Raw genomic sequence first — 21,576 nt, 5'->3', positions numbered from 1 at the left:
ATAACACCGAGTGTGGCAAGCAAAGGACAGATGCAAAGTTGGATTGCATTTCTGTCTCTGCTACAAACTTTGTGTACAAACACAGGCAGGTCTTCAGGATGAAACATTTCCATCAAATTTGCATCCCCACATGTGAGGATCCAAGCTTTCAGATGTACCGAAAGACTTCATTTGTCTTTTGAATCCTAATGCAGCAGGTGTTTTCATAACTCGCAGCCTGCCTTCCACCTGGGTCCTCATTTTCCCAAGCCCAGACTGAAGTGTCCTGAGCTACCGATGCCTCCAGTAGGACCCGATGCTGGATTTCTGTCGCAGAGCCTGCTGCCAGGCCGGCAGCACCAGCCAGCTGTGCTCACAGAGCCTCTCTGCTCCGTGCGGACCTTGCATTTCTCTCAAACAAAGTCAAACTGTTGAATCAAGCCTGATGAACTACTGTGAATGCTCTGCTTTATCAGAGGAAATAGTTGGAGGCTGAAGTCTTGGTCCCCGACAAGTCTTTGCGAGGATATTAGCATGTCTTGCCAAGACCTCGTAATTCCCTCGCAGCCAATGCAGCATTCCTCAGAGGCCATAAGGCGAGACGGGAAGGAGGATCACGGGGCTTGGTCAAGGCTGAATGAGCTTCTCCACAGAAACACTGAGTGTGTGACCTCCTCTCGGACACATCCAATGGAACAAAACCCACCAGGTTTTGGAGGATCCATTAGAGGCGGCTATTTTCCAAATGTCTCATGTAAGAGGAGAGGAACATATTTTTGAAAGGGAAATAAAAGCCGCCCATGCAACACGATATTCTTAGCAAAACAAACAGCCTGCATGACTGGAGTTAAAATAAAAAAGGAATCAGGGAAGAGGATGTTGTACAACTATTACTAGATTTTGTTTGCCTGCTCTACAGTGAGACGAGAGTGTCAAGAGAAGCAAAACAGAATAATGCTAAACCTGATCCCTGCTATGTGGCAGATTATGCAAACCTCTGTCCTCCTGGGAGTTGCCTATGGGAGGTTAAACCTGGCTCTCAAAAGACGAGCCGCAGGTTTTCAATTATGTCATTGAGAATACCACGGTGGGGATTAGGAGAAGATGATCCAGTCAAGATGGCCCTCGGAGACATGCTTTTTATTCAGCCAGAGGATGAGCCAGCCCTCCGACTGGTACTCTCACAAGCATCCAAGGTGTGCCCAGGGAAGGGCAGCCCAGAGATGCCCCCAGCAGGCTCCAGCAGCGTGGCTGGGGCTGGAGTGAGCAGCCCTTGGCTCCCGGTGCCTTGCCATGGCTGTTCCCATGCTAAAATGCCATGTGGCTTCTTAGTCGTGGGAACTGCCTTGCTGCATGCTAGTCTGGGTGTCTCAGTGCCACGCACCATTGCCAGGCTCCTTCTCCAGCCTGAAGAACAGTGAGACTTTTACCAGCAGCTGCAGAGAAAAGAAGGCAGCAGGGAGGGATTTTTATCTCCTACGCTAAGGATCTTTATTTGGTTCGCCACTCATTGTTCTGACAGTTGTCTCATTTATTCACTTTTTACATCAAAATCCATTCCTTTAAAGCTTATGTTAAGCCTTAAGCTTCAGCATGTGCTAATAGTATTAATCATTCTGGAAATAGCTCCGTCTCTTCTGTTACCAGTAGCTATCTTGATGGCGCTGCTTTGGCTCCCCACTGCGTCCCTGCTTCCTGGGGCTGGCTCCCGAGCGATGAAATAGAGGCACAGCCAGGGCCAGGGCAGTGGGCAGAAGCAAACCGAGGGGATGCCCTTTGGCTGTGCCCCATGGCGTGGAGCATCTGCTGAGGTGCACTTAGCTGCAGCATGATTCAGCTCTGGTTTCTTCAAGGGGGGCTGAATTTCCCCCATGCATCCCATCTGTCCTGGAGGAGACATCACACAGCACACTCAGGGTGGTGAAGCAGGTCCAGAAACCTTCCGGGAGGGTCCTACTGTCACAGGCATCAAGGGCAGATGGGACCTGTGGTCAGGAGAGCCAGGTCCTGGAAACGGGCTGGGATCCTGCAGATCGAGTTCAGTGTCCTGCCCATATGGTTTTGCCTTTTTGCGAGCCAGGCTTCTGTTTGTGCATCTCTTCAGAAAGAAGGAAGGTTATTCCAGGGGGCTGTGAAACCATCTCCTGGATATGCTAAGAAGTAAACATCATGTGCAGAATCACCAGCAGAGAAATTAGACTGGGACTAAAAATAGTTTCCTTTTGCTTTCTTATTCAAAAAAAAAAATGCTAATGCCTGGTTTTAGGATTCTTGTGTTCCTTCATACAACAGTCAGTCTTAAAATAATAATCGTAATAATGAACAACAAAACCATCCTCTTGGGCAATGTTTTATTCCCTTCACAATTGCCTGAACCAGGTTTTCTCTCCTTTCTGATCACAGAGTATCTCACAGCTAGCTCTAGTGAATGTGGAAAAATACCAGTAGCAGCAGTAAGGTTGCAAGTAAAACATCGTCAGTCCTTTGAATATAATTTAGCTGCTGAAAAATGAGTGATGGCTACAAGCATATGACCAGCCACTCTCTGCTTCTTGGCCCATAGCTTCAAAAGTGCAAATTAGTACAAAAATACTTCACAGTTAATTAAAAGCCTTACTTTTGTGAAGGTCAGTAGAGACGGCTCAGCCTGTGATCTCACACAAAAACTTTTAGCACACTTGACAAATCACTTCCCACGTCTTAGTTTCCCGTTTCTAGATGGCACAAAATGCTCGCAGACCTGACAAGTTTTCCATGGCCCATAGCAGGATCCAGGAGGACAAACTCCACTGTGGGACATTTGGAGGTTTTGGGTATACTACGGTCACATTGCTGCTGTACTGCAAGTTGCACTTGCTGAAGTAGTCCTTCAGTAGCAAAAGATGAGGTTGTTTTTAGCTATTGACAGACCACGCAAATGTGAAATGCATGGGATGTAAGTAGGATTGGATCAGAATACTGCTATGGTAATTGTTTAGGAAATATTAAGCTTTTATTGATCAATAGGCAAGTCAACAATTCATGTGAGGTCACTGTGTGACTATCTGAGGCACTCTAGCAGTACCTGTGTTTTACTACTCCAGTACCACGCAGCACACATCAAAATATTGTATTGGTAGCTGAAATTAAATTAATCTCAGGTACCTGATTTCTTCTGCATTGATCATCTATTTGACTCTGGGGTCAAATAGAAGTAGTCCTCCTTCAACTCAGAGGATGCTGTCAATGCTAACATTAACATTAACATTAGCATACAAGCATAGCCAGGAGAGAACAATCAGCATGTAGCCCCATCTCTTTTCTTGCTAATGTTTTGTCATGAAGCATGTTTAAAAAGGCTGGAAAAGAGCATAACATTGAGAGATAACCGAGCTACTTCATGCCTTTTACCACAGCAGCAGCAATAGCCACATCACAGAACAAATGCATCGAGAAAACAATTGTTGCTGTTGGTGCCATTGGGAAAAAGCCCAATTCCCCTTTCGAGTGGTGTTGCCTGAGTTAAAGAAATGTAAAAAAATTAGGGTGTTGTGATTATCTTTACTTCCTCCAAACACTTGGTGCATTTTTTTGCACTGCAGGTTAGGACACCCTGGTCATCCTGGCGCTGCTTTTCCGCGATACCCGGTGCTTGAAGCTGCTTCTCCCCAGGCTCCTTCCCTCCGTCCCCATGCCCCTTCCTCTGCTGTGGGGCTGCGCTGTGACACTACCACGACTTCCCCAAATTCGCCTTGCAGCAGACGGAGCCTTTTGGCACGAGCTGCCGGCAGCAGTCACTTCTCCAGCTCTCGCCTTCTGTTGCATTGCCTTGGCAACAAGCTTCAGCAGCAAGGCAGCAGCCTTGAACTTGTCAGGGGCTGCTGCAACGCGCCGCCGTGCTGCTCGCCGGCACCTCGCGTTGCTATAACGACTGCCGACAATAAAACTCATCTCCCGGCTTAAAACAGGAACTTTTACAGTCTGTTTCCTGGCAGAGCTGCGGCGATATTATGGGAATCCTGGCCGGGTGATGTGGGAGCAGGCATGCAGGGGACTGGTCGTCCCCATGTCATCCATGGGTTGTCACGACCCCAGTGTCACGAGTTCGGCCTGAGTCACTGGTGTGAGGTTTTAAAAAAAAACACACCGTGGTGGAGACCAGGCTTTCAGAACCAGATGAGCCTTGAATGAATGAGGAGTGTTTTTAGCCCATGGAAGACACAGCAGGGATGTAGTCGAGGCGGCAGCGTGGAAGTTTCCCCCTGCCCTGTCCCACCTCCTTCCTTTGCCTCCACTCCCAAGGACGGCGTGAAGCACTCAGCCTCTTCCCATCCATCATAGCAAGGAGCACTTCATGAAGGCTGAATGTCATCTGTGCTTTTCCATAACACAGGCTGTATTTTTTCAAAGGGGTAGGATTCATAAGCTGTGACCCAAACAATGGGAAGGCTCATTAAAGGGTAACCACTGGTAGATACGGCCCAATCTGTTCCCCAGCCCCTGCTGCTCTGCTCTGTGCCCATCGTTTGAAGGTGCCATGGTGTGAAGGAGACCCAGGCAGAACGAGAAGTACCCTGTGTAGGACAGAAGAGGCACACAGACCTGACAGACTGTCCCAACCAGCGTTACACGTGGAGTTAAAACCTCCCTGTTGTTTTCAGACAAGTTTTTGCCTGTCCTCCTGACCTGCTGTCACCGTGTGCTCCTCACAGGCTTTTTGGGGGGCAGATGGGATGTCTGCTCAAGCCCTGCCCTGGCTCTTGTGGGTTTGAGGTCTGCCCCTGCTATCGCAGCCCCCAAGGACCTGAAGGATCATGGCTGCGGGCCCATGATCCCAAACCGCCCATGGATGTGGGCTACGAATCATCCTGCCTTGGGCACAGGAGTTAAACCAAGTGGCCAGGAACCAAACTAAACCACAAACAGCCCGTGTGCTCGGTGCAGTGGGCAGGTCCGGGTGTGAAATACCCGCCACAGGACCCAGGCTATGTGGTTGGGGATCGCAGCCCCTACATGGGGCACAGGTAGCACTTTTAATCCCAGCTTTTCCACTTTGTCCTGTTATCTGAGACAGACGGTAACCCAATACTTTGTGTCTGGACTCCTGCACCCACTGGAATAAACATCTGTTTCTTGTGCTGCGATCCATTTAATATATTGCACAGCTTGGTATGCCAAATTATTTCCCATGTGCTCAGGCCCCAGGGATTTTTCCACAGGTGAGCAGGTCTCGCTCGCAGAGGTTGTGACTTCGGGTGGGAGCTGGGGCTTGTAAAGTGGGGTCCTTATGTATATTTATGAATGAATCTCTGCTCTGTGGTGAATGCTAATTGCAAACAAAATCCACATCTGGTCCTTCTCTGTCAATGCCAGATGCATCGTGGAGTCCTGACAATGCTGAATTCAATGCGTGCCTGGTGGGTAACCAGTTTCCTAAGGAAATGAGGCTGCACAGGCTGTGTGCTCTGTCCATCCGCCCGTCCATCACCACCTCACAGAGGTTTGGGGCCCCTCGTGCAGCTCCCAGCAAGCCTGACGGCAGGACAGGGAGTGGGGAGAGCCCCAGGCCAGTGCTGCTGATGGAGATGGGTGCTGTCCCCGGCCCTGGCCACTTCAGGGCAGAGCCAGTGGAGCCAGGCTGTGGGTTGCAGGCACAAGGCATCACTGGTATCATTCCCTGGCAAGATGCAGGAAGCTTGCGTGATAGCAGTGCTCCCAGGTGTCAGGCCAAAACGTGGGCATGCCAGGTACTGAGCCCCAGTAATGCCTGTGCTGATGAAGACATCAGGGAAGAGTGGCATCGTGTTAGCTGAGGAAAAGCCTCTGTTGCACAATAAGCAATAAGATTTTTTTTTTTTTTAATTTAAATACAGACAGTATGTCCAGTCCATCAGGATACATCTCCTTAGCAGCACTGTTTTATGCAAGCGGAACAAATCATCTCCTAAAGTACTTGACAGGGCAGCAGTGTCTCCATGCTCTCTTTGCAGGCATTAGATCTAGCTTTTTCCATTTTTTTTTTCTTTTTCCTGCTATAGCAGACAAGGGGAAATGAAGAAGTCTTGGAAGTCGCTACGAGGCTCACACTTCCCTTGCAAACAGCTGAGTGCAGATGAGCAGGGATGTGTGCTGCTCCATGTGAAAACAGATTTGGGGGGAGAGCTCAGCAAACATTTTTCTGGAATATTTTCTGGAGACATTCAAGGCCTGTCTGGATGCCTACTTTGCCAACCTTCTCTAGGGAACCTGATTTGGCAGGGGGATTGGACCTGATGATCTCTGGAGCTCCCTTTGAACCCCTAAAATTCTGTGATTCTGTGATTTTATTTCCATCCTTGGCATTAAAGGTTTATGAGTGAAGTCCTACCACCTGGTACTCAACTGAAAAGAGCCCTGGGACATCTACCTGGCCTGCTGCTGCCTCCCTTTCCTCCCTAAATGCACAAAGGCAGCCACTGGAACCAGCCAAACCCGATGAACTTCCAGTGCTGGCTGGATGAGGCATCCTCCTAAGGAAAGCTGAGACAGGATCTCTAGATAGGTTTGTTCAATCTCTCTCTGCTATCTTGACATTAACCAACTAACGCACCATTTGTTGTTGCAGTCTCTAGTTTCACTGTTTCCAAACATACCAAAATTATTTTAAATGTGATCCAGAAGAGACTCATTACACGTGTTTGGAGTCTCTGTTTAACTCAGAGCTGAGAGCTTAAAATACCATCCCTTTTGTGCTGAACCATTCTCAGGACTCACCGTGCCTCGGCACGCTACGTGCTGCTGTTATACAATACCAAGATGCAGGTGCTAAATGCTAGGTAATTTTATAGGGTGGAAATAGGAAGAAAACCCTTCTCAAAATATGTGCTCTCTCCCAGGCATGCCTGCAGGCTGAGAGGACGTGTCCTCGCCGAGCCAGGCAGAGGCTGGACAATGAAGCTGCTGTGGCGCTGTGAGCAGGACAGTGTGCATGGCAGGCACAGGGCAGCAGCATGAGTCCGGGAGGCTTGGTTATTGCCCAGGACGGGATGCTGCAGCACTGTCAAGAGAAAAGGGGCTGCTAGACAGTCGTGGTGTTTCCCACACGTGCACCCTCATGTTTCAGCACAGGAGATGTCCCAGGCCACCAGTGGGATGCAGCTCTCTGAAAGCCAGCTCGTGGTGTGAACTGAACTGTTCCCCCACTGCAGGTGTTCAGCCTCATGCAACAAATCCCCCCTTCCTATTGCTGCCTCTCCACAGCACCCTGCATGGGACCAGAGGTCTGCAGAGAGCTACCTGGGGCCACCTCCACCTCCCTGGTCCCACCAAGGTGCACCAACAGCCAACGGTGCTGTTAAAAAGCTCGGGGCTCCCTCAGGGCCAAGGGTCATCTCAAAAGATTAGATTGCAAATCAGGAGTCACAGTTTCAGCTGTGCCCAACAGAAGAAGGTGAAAGAAATGAAAGCTGCAGCTATAATAAAGGTATCATGAGTATGGGAGGGCTGATAAGGTAATGGGAGTTCTTTTATGGCTTATTTCCCAGCCTTGATCTCTTGATATGGATCAAGATTACAACAGAGTTAATGGCTCTGTCATATGGCGAGGTTGGTCTCAGGCAATTTTGGTTGCTACTTGCTAGGCCGTCCTCCCTCTCCCCTCTCTTTTGTAATCTGATGGAACATAGCATTGTAAGAACATAAAAAATAGCCCATTTAGGACAATTTAATAAAAAGCAAGGTATTTTGAACCACTTTGATAAAACACCTTTGCGACAGAACTTGCACCATTTTAGCTGAGATCAAACAGCTGCTTAGAAAGGACAGTTTCATTCCTTTAATCATTTCAGATTTCATATCATACACGGCACTGCCTGATAAATGAATTATTAAAGTATTTTACATTATCTACATTGGCATGTTCATTAGAAGCTTCCCAGAGACCCCAAATGCCCAGGAAATAAGCATCAAACACTTGGGCTTAACTGGAAAGCTCATTCCACTTTCTCTTATTTAACTTACAGGACATGTATTATTCAAACGAAATAAATAGTGCTGCCTCCCGTGCACACCTGGGCAAAGCCTTTAGCCACAGTCCTCTGTTGGCTCCTTCAGCCTGGGATCCACCCACCTCCCTCAGGGCTGCTCCTCAGCACCAGTCCCCAGCGCACCCTGGAGCCCCCCAGTGCTCATTCACAGGCTGGACACTGGTGCTGTGGGGTCAGGCCACTGGTGGCACTGGGATGATGAATGTCCAGGGTTCTTCCCTGCTTGCACGGGCGAAGAGGAGATCTCTGGACCTTTTCTCCAGGATGGGGAAAGCAGGGGCACGAACCATGGAGCCTGGAGGCCCTACAGGTCTGCTGGGAGAAGTAGAGGCCCTGGCAGCACTGGGAACTCAAGGGTTTAGGTCTCATTTCTGCCTTGTGGGTGTTTTTTTTTTTTTTTCAGATTTTTTTTTTTTTTTTTTTTTTTTTTTTTTTTTTTTTGGTTCTCCACCTGTCGAACAGCCTTGGTGCTGCCTGCTGCAGTGTAACGAGATGTCTGTGAAATACTTCTGGGCCCCTACACGTCTGTTCTTACAAGATGGTCATTTCCTGGAATGAGGGTCCTACGAGAATACCCATCACAGAATCACGGAGTATCTGAGTTGGGAGGGACCCACAAGGGTCACCAAGTCCAACCCCTGGCTTCACACAGAACCACACCAAAATCAGCCCCTGTGTCTGAGAGCGTTGTCCAAATGCTTCTTGACCTCTGACGGGCTCAGGGCCATGCCTACTGCTCTGGGGAGCCTGTCCCAGTGCCCGACCACCCTCTGGGTGCAGAACCCTCCCCTGTCCCAGCTCCATGCGGTTCCCTCAGGTCCTGTCGCTGTCCCCAGAGAGCAGAGCTCAGTGCCTGGCCCTCCGCTCCCTGTGAGGGAGCTGCAGGCCGCCATGAGGCCTCCCCTCAGCCTGCTCTGCTCAGGGAAGGAAATCAGTGAGCGTTAACATTCAGCCAGCCCAATACTGCCAGAAGTAGCCATGGTTGGGAGCTGAAGCTACCACCACACGGCCCTGTGGCACCGGGGGCAACTCATGCAGCCGAGCCCTCAGCTGGGAAGAACAAGAACAGAGGGAAGAGGGAGGCGGGAAGCGTTTTGGTCAGCAACGCCAAGCACTGAGGCACTGGAAGCGCTGGTTTCATGTATTTTAACATTTCTATGTGTCATGTATTTTAACATTTCTGTGTGAAATTTCCTCATTTCTTTTATTTTAACCTCCAGGGGGCCTCCTCAGGGCCCGGCCCCGCGCTGGAACCATGGCGGGGAAACAGAAGAGGGGGGGGGGTGAGACTGGGGTTGGGAGGGGGGGGGGTGAAAGAGGCTGAGGGCAGCGAGCGAGGCGGCCCGGTGACGTCACGCGCGGTGACGTCACGCGCCGTGAGGCGAACACTCCGCCCCGCGCCCCCGTGACGTCGCCCACGACGTCATCAGCGGCGGGCCCGGGCGGCAGGTGAGGGCGGGCGGGGGCTGCGCGGCCGCGGCCGGGCCTCAGGGGCCGGGGGAGGAGGCGGCGGTGGCGGCTCCCGGTGGCGGCTCCCGGTGGCGGCTCCCGGTGGCCCCGGCCCCTGGGCCCCGGTCCTCCGCCGGCCGCTGGGGCCCTGCCGGGCGGTTGGGCGACGGCGCTGGGTGAGCGGCGGCCCCGGGAGCCGGGGGGCGGCGGGGCTGGGAAGCGGGGCCTGAGGCAGCGGCGGGGCCGCGCTGCTGGGCGCTATCGCGTTATAGCCGGGGCCTGAGCGCCGCCGGGCTGTGAGCACAGAAAGGGCTGGTAGGAAAGAGCCCGGCTGAGCTGCGAGGTGAGGGCAGCGGCACCGCACCGATGGCTTGCTGAGAAATCCCGGCCTGGTCAGCAAGGGGTTTAATTAAAAGGGAAGCCTCGGCGTTCCTGCCTGTTGAAATGAGGCCGTCAGGCTCCTGGAGGCGAAGCACAGGTTGAGAAAGGAAGCTGTGGCCTCCTGAGGTTATTTAAAATAAATATGTGAATCTTCTGGCTGGTCACAGTGTTGTTGCTCTCCCTCTTCTATGTTTTTTTCTCTCTCTGTAAATAAATCAGCTCGTTATAAAGGACTGACAGAAACAATCACGGTATAATGAAGTTCAGCGTAGTTTGTAATCACTGTGGAAAAAATATGAAATTTGTCCTACAAATAAATTTGAGATGTAATCTAATCCCAGTGAAGGTGCTGGGTCGGGTTGTCAATTTGGGGGTGGTGTATGTGGTGCCTTTTGAGCATCCTGTGCTCCTTGTGAGCTGGGTTTTAAAATGCAGCGTACCAGTGAGCAGACAGCTTGTCACATGTGAGTCTGGTGTGCTCTGAGCTTCTTGTGGCGAGGAGTATGGGTGATGGTCTCGGGCAGAGAGTCTCCCACCTGAAAGCAGCAGGTCTTAGTGCAGTTCTTGGCTCAGTCACAGTGTTGCTGCGTGGCCTTGTCAGATCACACTGTGTTCCTATGAATCAGAGGCAGTCTTCCTGCCTCCCCATTTAGATGAGAAGCATCACAGGGCTGTGCTTTGCTGTCTTTGGGCCCAAGACCATAATGTTTCTTGGGGCCTCTGATAGTTACTGAGGTGTAGATAGAATAAGAGCATGTATACGTAAAAAATGTTTGAGACTTGCTTGCTGTTTGCTTCTGCTATCTATTCTGTGTTTGTGGACATAGCTGTGCAATGAGCTGTGAAATGAACTGGTCAGAATAAAATACTGCACAGTGTGGCATTTGGGCAGCACAGCCTGCTCCCCCTGTGCTGGGAGTGATGGCGTTGAGGTTACAGCATCCCAGTCTGTACCTGTAAGTGTGAAAGGAGTAGGTAGAGGGGATTTTTTGGGCACAGTTTGGAGAGGTAAGTGAGGAAAAGACATAGAGGATCTCTGAAGGTATCGCTTGATTTCTCACAGGCTTTCAGGCCAGGCCTCCCGCACTGCTTACACAACCTCTGCATTGAGCTGCAGAGCGAGGCACCTCAGCCTTTGCTCTGGCTTCCTAGCAGTGTGGCCTTCTGTGTCCCTGCACAGGGCTCCAGCTGCTGATGTTTTTTGGGAAGCAGATTGAGAGGCTGCCGTGCATTGCAATACTCAAGGTGCATCCATTGCAGAACCAGGGCAAGGGAGTGTGCTTGGCCTGCGCCCTTGTTTTCCTCTCCACCTGTGCTGTGCCCCACTCCTGCCTCCTTTACCCCAGCTGAGATCAGCAGAGTGTTTGCCAAAGGTCTTTAGGGAAGGTTCCTTTAAGCCACCCTTGTCCCCTGGCAGTCACCTGTGAGAGCTCGATGGGCTGTGCCTCCTGTTACAGTCAGTTCTTGCTGCGTGAGCTGAGGTGCAGCCCGGAGGTGAGTATACCCCCTGAAATCCTTGTGTATGTCCTTGGGAATATTCTTTTGTCTGGGTTAATCTGGTCCCCAATTCAGTACGAAATCCTGGGCTGTAGTGGAACTTCTAAAAATTGCTTTAACTGGTCTGTTTCTGAGTCTCCAAAATGCACAGCTTGCTCTCCTTGCACTGTGTGTTCCTGCAGAGCATTAGCCACAATATTTCTGCCTCCAGAGTGAAAAGAGAGTCTGTTCCTGTGTGTGTGACTGATCTGTGGGGACTCGGAGCCTTCAGCGTGACGTGCCAAGACCGTTGTTGGCTGTCATGGGGTTCCTCAGGCTGTTGGGCATGTCTGAGCTGCTCTGCTTCCAGGTGCCAAGAAGCGATGGTGTGTGTGTGTGTGTGTGTGTGTGTGTGTTCAGCTTGTGTGTGTCTCCACTTGGCATGCCCGTCCTTCAGCAGGTAGTAAAGGGCCTGAACAGCACGGAACGGGTTTGATTTTATGGTCCTTTTTCTTCTTAAGTGAAATGACAACACAGCAGAAGGTGACACAGGTACAATTGTCCTCGAAGGGAGTTCCCAGTGGTGGCAGCCTCCAGCTGTGTGTGAGAGGCCAGGGTTGGCTGGAGGACCTCTGAAGTTTTTGTGCTTTGTTCCAGTTGCAGGTGGGAAGATGAGTCCAAAAATTACAACAGAGCTGCTGAAACAACTGCGGCAGGTGATGAGGAATCCCAAGTATGTCCAGGAACCTGTCCAAGCCTACATAGTGCCCTCTGGAGATGCCCACCAGGTATGGATAGACGGATTGTGGGGACAGTTGTACTTCCCAATAAAAACTACAAGCCAGGGATAACTGAAATCATCCCTCATCCACTCACTTTAATGATTCTAGCATAAAAGCCTGAGTAACCTGAGAAACATCATGCTGGAAAAAGTTTCTGGAGCCTGTTCAGGAGAGTAAGGTTTTTACGTTCTTGCAACAAATCAGCGTGGATGTTCCACCAGCAACGTCTCATCAGATTGTTTCCAGGGAGAAAAGGGAGCTTGCCAGAGCACTTGCTGTCCCCATCCTGGCTGTTGGAAAGGATGGATTTACGGGGGGAGGAAAAGGCATTATATGGGCTTTAGTTTCTCCATTAGCGCCTCCCAACTGAAATGTGCTCTTAAGCCTGGTGGCTGCAGGGCTTTCCCTGTGCTAGATCCAGTTCTTGCTGGAATTTGCTGCCTTGTGCTAAAGCTCCTAGATGCAGAGGGGCTTTGGAGAGGTGGGGAAGGAGGATGCCACAGTGACCCTTCCCTTCGGAGGCTGCTCTGCATCAGCCAGTCCTGGGCACTAAAAACAGGAGCGGCTGGGCTGAGGGGGGTAGCTCGTGGTGGCAGCTCTGTTGTGTGCTGCTTCTGCAGTCCCTGATGTTGATTTTAAATTTCTGACCTGCCTTTTTTCCTTCCCAGTCTGTTCCTTGGCTAGTTCGCTCTTCTGCCTGCTCTGTTGGGAGGCCTAAGAGCTGCTGAGGCGTTTTCCCTCCTCAGCCATTTTCAGCAAACAAAAGACCTGAAGCTTTCCTGGCTCACGCCCAAAGCTCTTTTACCCCAGGGTGCAAGAGAGCAAAATGCAACTGAATCGGAACCTTTGCCCTCGACCTGGCACCGGTGTGCGTTGGGTCTGGGCTTGTCTGTGCCCTGGGAGCGATGTGCAGCATCATGTTTCCTCTTTTGGAGATCCAAACTTGGGCAGGTAGGGGGAAGGCGTTTTCTGCAGCTGCCATTGTCTGCTGCATTCCTGCCTCGAGCTGCCCCTGTCCATATATAACTCCGGTTTCATTTCACTAGATGTTAAATGCTGTCATGTGAGTTGAAGAATGTGACCCTCTGGACTTCTGGGTTTTTCTGGTGCTCTCTTTTCCTTGACAGAGTGCAGTTAAGCAGAGAACCCCATGTTGCTATTTCCTGCCGGGCAAGTTGGTCAGGTTTCTTTGTGGAGAGAATCTATCCTAAATGGAAAGGATTACCAAAAGCTGCTGATTTTGGTGCTTCCTGACTAGCTAGCGCAGGGTTTTGTCCGTGAGGTTTGGGAATTGCTGCAGTTTTAGGCATAGGCGGAAACCTGTAGAGCCCAGAACAGCCTCGCTGAGCCAGGTGACTTGTGATGAGCTGAGCTTTGCAGCTTCCCTACCTTCCAAGTGAGGCTTTGCTTCCTGTGTGCAGAGAGGAACTTGACAGGCCTGCAGTCAGTTTGCTCTCAGGCAGCTCCCTCTGTGACTCAGAAGGCCGTGGGTCAGTGATGCCCGAGCTTTTAGTGGCTGTCCTGGGATCCATGCCAGAGAACTGATCAACAAGGAGGGTTTTCCCTCCTGTAGTGTTGACCCTGGTGTTAGAGGGGGGAAACACGGCCTTTTTGGTTGCAAAGAAACCCCTGAGCTGAACCTGTGCTATCAGGCCCTGATGCTGCAACTTCTGCCTGACTTTCCTTGGTAATATCACTGGGAAGATTTGAGCTCTGGGCTCTGGTGCTTTGAAAATTGTTTTTTTTTTTTTTTCTGTCAAGGCCAAAAGGCTTAGGTTATAATACTGCCTGGGGTCTTGCTACCAGTTCTGTCCTCTGCTTTCCATGCTTAGTTGTGTCAGGAGGTGAAAGACTTGAAGAGCTGCTCTCACGCAGCTGGCTCTGACTCTGGCTTATCAAGGCTTTTAATACCTTGCATCTGTGGCATTTATAGCCAGCCCTGAGTGCCAGCTGCTTTGATTTTTGAATGTTTTGATGCTGGTGATAAGAAGTCAGAAGAAACTGTTTCCCTGGGGACCTGGCTGGTCCAAAGGGTGGTGAGAAAGGAGAGCAGTCCCAGCCAGAAGTGGGCCAAAGTCCATATGAGGAGCCCTTTTGGGAGTACTGGGCATGTCTTGTGGCTTGAGTTCTCAAAGGAACATGAAAGGATGAAATGCCAGGCTTGTGGGACTGAGCCACCCAATTCCTTTGTGTCTGCATGACAAATGCTTGTCTCAGCTTTTGGGGTGTTGCAGTGGGAAGCGCAGGATCCATTTTTATGTTGTCGTCCAGTTCACAGTGAATGTGGAGTCTGCCCGCGTGGGGTTATCCAGAGATCGGAGGCACCTTCCCCGTAGTGGGAGGGAATGGTATTTGTATTGGAGCTTGGGTTTGAGTCACAGCTTTGCTGGGGCTGGCTTCCACCTCAGCTCTTGGCTCAGTGCAAACAAATTTGGTCAGATCTGGCTGATCTTTCCACACAAAGGCAGGACCTGCCCAGCTCAGGGCCCCGTGTTTGGGTTGGCGGAGATGCCGTCTTCTGCTCGGGGCTGCCTCCTCTGGCACATGCGTTGTGAGCTGGGGAATCAGCAGAGCTATAAAGCAAGAGAGGAGATGACTTGTGCACAGGTTGTGCTGACCTGTTCCAGATCTTACTCTGTGGTTAGGTTTTTGGCAGCGAATGCTGACCTCCCTCCAAGCACACAGCGGTGTTTGTTCTTCAGCGGCATCGATGTGGTAGCTCTGCGGGCAGCGAGCTGCTCTTCTCCTTGCTGCTCTCAGTTGACATTCAAATGCCCTGGGCAAAATAAGTTATAGGATGTTAACGACTCAGTCATGCAGCTACTGATAAGCACCACTGATTTTTTGGGGTCTTCCTGGCTGGTTGAGGGTTTCTGTGATGCAGCCCCAGTTTTATCTGCATGCCCAGGACTGACAGGTGTGGAGAGCAGCCACAAAGAGCCTGAGAAAGGGGCAGGTTGAAGGCCATCGGAGCTGCGAGGCAGGCCCCAGGGAAATACCTTGCTCTGACTGTGCTGTGGCCTGTGCTTTGTGTGGCGTACGCAGGTGTTCCCCTTGTAATTTTAGCTTGTGCAAAGTACGGGCTCGTCTCTGCACAGCGGGGGTTGCTGCATGGAGCGGAACAGGTGGGAGTGCAGGAATTCAGGCTGACAGATGAATGAACCCTCTTCCCCTCCAGGTCCCTCACAGGCCCTTTTAAAGCCCGTCTGCCTCATTGGGAGCACTTAAAGCATTCTTTGGATTTGTCTGTGAATGGGACAGCATGAGGTATTTCCCATTCAGTCAAGGTCTTTGTTAGCTTAGCTCAGCTTTTACCAGATCTAAAATCGATAAACTTTTTTTTTTTTTTTTTTTTACCTTGTAGATTAATCTTTTTTAAATTACACTGATCTGTTTCACTGTTCTGGGCTGTTAATGATGTTCTGGGCTGTTATTGCAGCTAGCTCAGCCTTGACTCGTTCCCATGAATGTGAAATTGCCTGCACAAGCAAGCCAGCCTGTGATGTTTCTCTGCTGTGTTATCGTAGTCAGTGATGCGATCCACAGTGGGAAGTTTCCAGCATCTCCTTCAGGCGCTGGACCCTCAGATGTGGTGCCCCAGCTGTGAGTTGAGGAGTGAAGGGGAGGGGGAACTGTGGTGGTCGCTGGGGCGGGTAGTTGGTGGGAAGTCTTGAAATGAAGGATCCTTCTCCAGCCCTGCACTGCTCTGCTCTGCCTTCGTGCTTGGTCCTGCTGCTGTGAGGTAGGCACCCGTGGGGAATGGATGCTCCCCAGAAGTCTTCTCTGCCTGCTGGTGCTTCTGTTGTTCTTCTGCAGGGGGCTCGTGGCACTGTTTCTGCCGATTAGTGGGTAGATAAAGTAGAGGAGTTCTTGGGAGCAATCCCGGGGATCTTCCCTGGAAATCGAGATCAAAAACTTATTCAGCCTCTTTTGGGCCATGGGTTTTGCTCTTCCAAGGCTTGGTTTCATCAGGTCAGTGGAAAATGGTTGGTAGCTGCTGCCCAGGACCTCTCAGGGAGGGGAAAGACAACTTTTTCTGGAGGGTTTTTGACCGTAGGAGTCGTTGGAAGCAGAAATAAACTGTAGGTCCTGGGTAACAGGGAGCCGCTGCAATTTGTGCTTCTTGCTTGTTTCTGTGCTTTTGAACCCCGTCCTTTTAGGAGAACAGTGAAGAAGAACAGATTTGAAGGGAGGATTTTCTGATGAGCAGGTGATTTAAAAATAGACATGGCCAGAGAGAGGGAAATGCAGTACCTATCACAGCAGGAACTGAAGCCACCTGAGAATCAGGCTGTGGTTTCTCAGCTCATTTCCCAAAGTGTTTCTGTTGCCACAGCACAGCTGGGGGGAGAGAAGCTTTATGGGCACAGGAACCCTCTTTGGTTTCAGACCAGTTCTAAGGTACAGATCTCAGGGGGTTTGCCATTTGAGCATCGCTGCTGTCAGCCTGGATTACGCTGTTCTGCTGAGTTGTGCTAGTTTTGAACAGGCCTGCTCAGCACTTCCAAGCTTTGAACTTGCCAGAATGGGATCCGATAAAAGAATGCTGTGTGGGCCATTTCCAGGTATGGTTATTCTTTTAATTTTGGCAGCCCCATGACTGTCAGGTATCTGTGCCTTCTCAGGCTCTGTAGTGTTGCTGACAGAAGCGCCCACTAACAGGTTGTGATGGGCTTGGGACAAGGACAGACGAGTAGTTTTTGATTCTCTCACTCAATGGCAAAACCATAGTTTCTGCTGAAGTTGGGGTTTGAGTAGGCAAGGAAGAAGTGAGAGGATCAGCACCTTATGAAAGTTCATAAAGGCTTAAAGATTTTACAGTTTTACCATCTCAATACTTGTCTTCAATGTCATTGTGGAAGACAAAGTCTTCAAGGAATCCTCACGAATCTCAGTGTGGAGACTTCACTGGAGGTAGTGAATTTTGCAGATTTTATGCACTGGTTACTCTGGTCTCCAAGATCAAGGGGCGCTTCTGATTTCTCTTCCTTTCACATAGCAGCTTCAAAGACGGCATTTGTTTGTTGCCTAAAGGGGAGACTGAGTGTGAAATAAACATCTGCAAACTCTGAAGTGCTTCAGTGTTTACAGACAGTTGTGAGAGAAAAGTGCTGCAGCTTGAAAATAAAACACTAAAAGAACTCCCAAATCAGTTGGATGTAAATACAGTATAATCACAGATGATTAAATGTTCCAGTGAAGGAGAGCCGAGGCTTTTTTAACTCATTTCTCTCTCCATGGCATCCTTTAGGAGAAGCAGCTTATCAAAGTATTTGTCATCAGCTGACTTTTTTTCGCCTGCTGCTATAAATAATTGCTGCCTCCTTTGTTTTCCAGAGCGAGTACATTGCACCCTGTGACTGCAGGCGGGCGTTCATCTCTGGATTTGATGGCTCTGCAGGTACTTTTCCAGAACTTGGGTTCTTGCTAACGTCCAGAACTCCCCTGTAAAGAAACGGTCTCATTCATGGCATGGAGGCAGGATGGAAAACTATCCAGCTTGGTTGGACTGTTCTCTTCCCATCCCAGCCTCTGCAGAATTCTGTTTTGGCTGCCCACTGGAATTATGTAATATCAGCGCAATAACAACTTTTCAGAACATGTTTGACCTGTGAATGAACCGTCCATAAAGTAGAATCCTGTTAACTCTTTAATGCAGTTCTTGTAACCTACACTCGTTTCTTTTGATGTGGAGCCAGAATAGAATTTTACAACGCCTGTTTGGGTAAATAGTAGAGGTGGACTTCAGCTAGCCCTTCTGTTTAGAGAGAGCCAGGGCCAGAATCACAGCATTTGGAAACTGAACTCTGTGGAAAAGTTTGCTTATCTTGCTGAGACAGGATGTTTTCTTGGCTGTAGGATAGCTCTGTGTCAAGAGACCTATTTTTTACGCTAGCTGTGCCCTAAGCAATGTATCTCTGCTGTGTGATTGTTGGAAAGTCACTTTAGTCTACTTAGGTCTTTTTTTTTTCCCTCAGTTGTAAATTGGTTTAATAAATACTGCTACGTATGTGTTTGGAAGGTCCCAGAGTAGTTCACAGAAACTGATGAATGGACCCCCGTATGGAAGGTGATAAACTCAGGGCTGCAGCCTGATGCTAACGGATAATTTGAATTCTGTATTGATGCCATGCCTTCCACGTTGCTTTTTCTTAATCTTTCTGTCTATTTTGGACCCTCATTACGTACCTGGAAGGTCTGTGTTCCCAGCCTAGCATTTGGTTAATCAGTGAGGTTTCATTCAGGGTTCACTCACCTTGTGTTTCCTGATGGAATGCACTTTTGGTTTCCATCTTTTCAGGTTGAAGCAGATTAAAATGGGTTTTGTGGTGCATATGTGTGGGAGTTTGGTAGAAAATAAGTCACTTTTGGAAACTGCTAATCTGGGCTTCAGTTCCTGAATGTAGGAGAGGGAGAGTATAGTCAAGATGCAGAGACTCAAAAGACTTCTCTGTGTATTTTTCTATTTTTTTGAATGGGCAAGGCAGTGAGGGTACCTTGCTGAAATGTCACTGCCTTAACTGTCTGTTTACATCCCTCCATCTGGGGTCAGCAGAATCGGACAGATCCTGCAGTCAGCAGAGGTTTATGTTCGTAGTTCCTGTTCAGCCATCTCTGCTGCAGCTGTAACATTTAGGAAAGGGGACGCAGCAGGGAGTGATCCCCACTTAGGCCAGCCTAGTAACACCTGCACCTTGTGGGTGGCCTGAGCTCAGGCTTCCTCCCTGTAAGAGGTCTGGGGATGCACAGTATGTGTTAGTGTGACAACAATCAGGTGGAGATCGACTCTAAGTAACCTCTAAATAAGCACATCTTTCTGCCCTCCTGCCTAGGTACTGCCATCATAACGGAACAGCACGCAGCCATGTGGACAGACGGGCGCTACTTCCTGCAAGCAGCAAATCAAATGGATAACAACTGGACTCTCATGAAAATGGGTACGCAGGAGGCTGGGCTGCTGCTCCTCTGAAAAACAAACAAGCACAAGCTGCTTCACCCATGGTACAGCTTGGGCAGTAGGGATACCCCATCATGCAGGAGTTTAGGGACGTATCCGGTACACTGCTGCTCCTGCTTTAGGGTCCAGGGATCCTGTGGCTCTTCTTTCCCGTGGGTCTCGTCATGCATTAGTAGATGATGTCTGATGCATCAGCTTGGACTTGGTATTTTGGGTAGTGTAGTAATGTTTTGGTATGACTGCTTCTATGAACCTTTTCTTACTACATTTTATTTACTTTTTTAATCCATGGAGGTCTGAAAGATACACCGACTCAGGAGGATTGGCTGGTGAGTGTCCTCCCAGAAGGCTCGAAGGTGGGAGTGGACCCTTTCATTATTCCAGCTGGTTGGTTTTACTTTATTTTCTAACTCTGGGCTGGGCAGCTAGTTTTTGTTTCTTTGCTTCCCTGGCTAAGCTGCTGTCTGATGATGTGCAGCTAAATGTTGCTGTACTTTGGTCCAGATAGAGTGGTGGAGAGTTAAACCAGTATGCAAAACAGGTTGGATTGTGGTTTTAGGCATGTGTCATGAGAACTTCACAGCAGCTCATTGACTCCAAAATGCAAGAGGTGGCAACTACTCTGGACTTGCAGTGACCTTGAGTGAAAAGCAGAGTCCCAGTCCACCTCCTTTTACAAGCTACAGCGCAGACAAAACGCACTTCAGCCCAGAGTCGCTGAATGCTTTGGCCAGCATATGAGCCAGAACATGTAGGCAAAACTCACACCCTTCCTTCTGTGTGGAGGTCTCAGCGTCACTGTGGCTGTCCCTGTAGGAAGCACACTTCTGGAGAGGTGAACAAGTATTCATCTACTCATACTTCAGAACGTGGGGCCCAATCCAAAGGTCCTTGGTGGCAAGGGGAGACCTTTCCTTCGATGCATGTGAGCAAAAGATAAGACTCATGGCAGTCCCATGAGTCCCCATCTCGTGTTTAGCTTAGATCTGGCATGATCCATATGGGGTAGAGGACATCCTTATGGTGGTCTCTGGGGTGGCTTCTTCCTGTGACTTCTGTCTCCCAGCAGAAGCTTGAGGCTCCTGGGCCATAAGGTTCTGTATCTGCTGCTGCCCTGCCGTGGCTGTGTTTGTGGAACTCAATTTGCAATAGCTTTTGCTTTTTTATTTATTTATTTTTTTTTATGGGAAGGAGAGGCTGTAAAGAAAGGAGACTCAGATTCCTGTTCCCCCCCAGCGAATGGGGCTGTTGTTCAATCAGTATGTGTTCTTTGAAACTATCACTCTTGACTCTTCCTTGTGTCAGACCAATGGAAGAGGATGTCCAAGGTCTTGAGAAGTGCTGGCCACGATCTTGTACCTATCAAAGAAAACCTCATTGATACAATCTGGACAGACTGTCCTCAGCGCCCCTGCAAGCCTCTCATCACGCTGGACCTGAGTTACACAGGTGAGAAGTTTTACACCCAGTAGACAGGGACTGTTTATACTGCCCTATCTCCCTTTGTTTTTGCCTTACAAGACAGTGAGAAAAACACCACTGGAGCCCGATGTGATCCCCTGTGACTAGGTTGAGAAGTTGGTCAGACCTCAGCTAACGACCTCTTTTGTTCTTGAAACTTGACGTAACTTTGCTAGAGGCTGGATAGTTAGAAACAAATTCATGGATGTCTGGAGAGAGCATCTTGTTTGGGAAGGTTTCTGTCGGTTAATGGGCGGGACTGAGGACCACAAACAAAACAGTGTGCTTTGAGTACCTCCAAAATCCAGTTCATCTGTGTTTCCACCATCATCCCCAGTAAAGCTGGTGACTGTAGCCTTTCATATTGTGTTTTGCAGGGGTCAGCTGGAGAGACAAAATTGTAGCCCTCCGTTCAAAAATGGCTGAGAGGAAAGTCCTGTGGTTTGTGGTAACGGCCTTGGATGAAGTGGCATGTAAGTCTTTGCATTTCCCTTCTCAGTTCTTCCTAAAAAATAAACATCCTCCCTGCTCTCGAAAGGAAGAACCCTGCCAGGGTGAGAGGCACTCATGACAGCCAACGTGTTTGTTAGATGTCGACTAACTTGTATCAGCTGCAGTTGAGAAACCAGATCACAAACAGCCAGCCTGCATTTCTGCACATTGTCTTTTTACACAAGTAAAGCTCCTGGATACACTTCTGGCCTAGGAAAGGCAGCAAATAACCACCTTTTTAAAACAGCGCAGGAGAAGGTAAAGGGAAGTTACACATAAAGCTTGAGGCAGTTTCCAGAGGGGTAAAAATGAGCTGTGAGATCTGGTTCTAAAGTATCCTGATGCTGCTTCACCCTATGTGAAGATGGAGGCTGTTATCTGCTGCGGAGGACGGGCTATAACCAAAGCAGTGCAGCATGTGGCTTTGTGTACATAAGGCAAGGGTGGGGTGCCAGGCGTTCAGTCATCCTCCGAATTGTCACAAGGTTTTATGTCAGTCTTTACCTCTCCGCTGTTCGGTGAGTGCTTTGATTAAACAAACATGTCAGGGCTCAGCTGTTGTTCCCAGATCGTTTCAGCCTGGAGTCCAAGGGTC

At 49.6% G+C, this 21,576-nt stretch overlaps 1 protein-coding gene across 3 annotated transcripts in view; it reads left to right on the top strand.

Moving 5' to 3' along the window:
* Positions 1-9,308: 9,308 nt before the first annotated feature.
* The window catches only part of XPNPEP1 (X-prolyl aminopeptidase 1), a 29,728-nt gene continuing 17,460 nt past the window's right edge, over positions 9,309-21,576 (top strand). Inside the window, exons 1-7 of one of the 3 annotated variants that reach the window (XM_084525703.1) lie at positions 9,309-9,431; positions 11,946-12,076; positions 17,408-17,471; positions 18,904-19,008; positions 19,323-19,415; positions 20,334-20,477; positions 20,867-20,962. In XM_084525703.1, the coding sequence (XP_084381829.1) occupies positions 11,960-12,076; positions 17,408-17,471; positions 18,904-19,008; positions 19,323-19,415; positions 20,334-20,477; positions 20,867-20,962 (619 nt within the window). In that variant the 5' untranslated portion in view covers positions 9,309-9,431; positions 11,946-11,959. Of the gene's footprint in view, positions 9,432-9,463; positions 9,608-10,989; positions 11,307-11,945; positions 12,077-17,407; positions 17,472-18,903; positions 19,009-19,322; positions 19,416-20,333; positions 20,478-20,866; positions 20,963-21,576 lie in introns of those variants that run through there. The other 2 variants (XM_084525704.1, XM_084525702.1) reach the window with 2 other exon arrangements.

Source organism: Aythya ferina (assembly GCF_964211825.1).
Source record: "Aythya ferina genome assembly, chromosome: 7".
In the NCBI taxonomy this organism is placed as follows: domain Eukaryota; kingdom Metazoa; phylum Chordata; class Aves; order Anseriformes; family Anatidae; genus Aythya; species Aythya ferina.
Note: the sequence above shows the minus strand (reverse complement) of the source record. Positions and strands in the feature narration are given on the sequence as shown.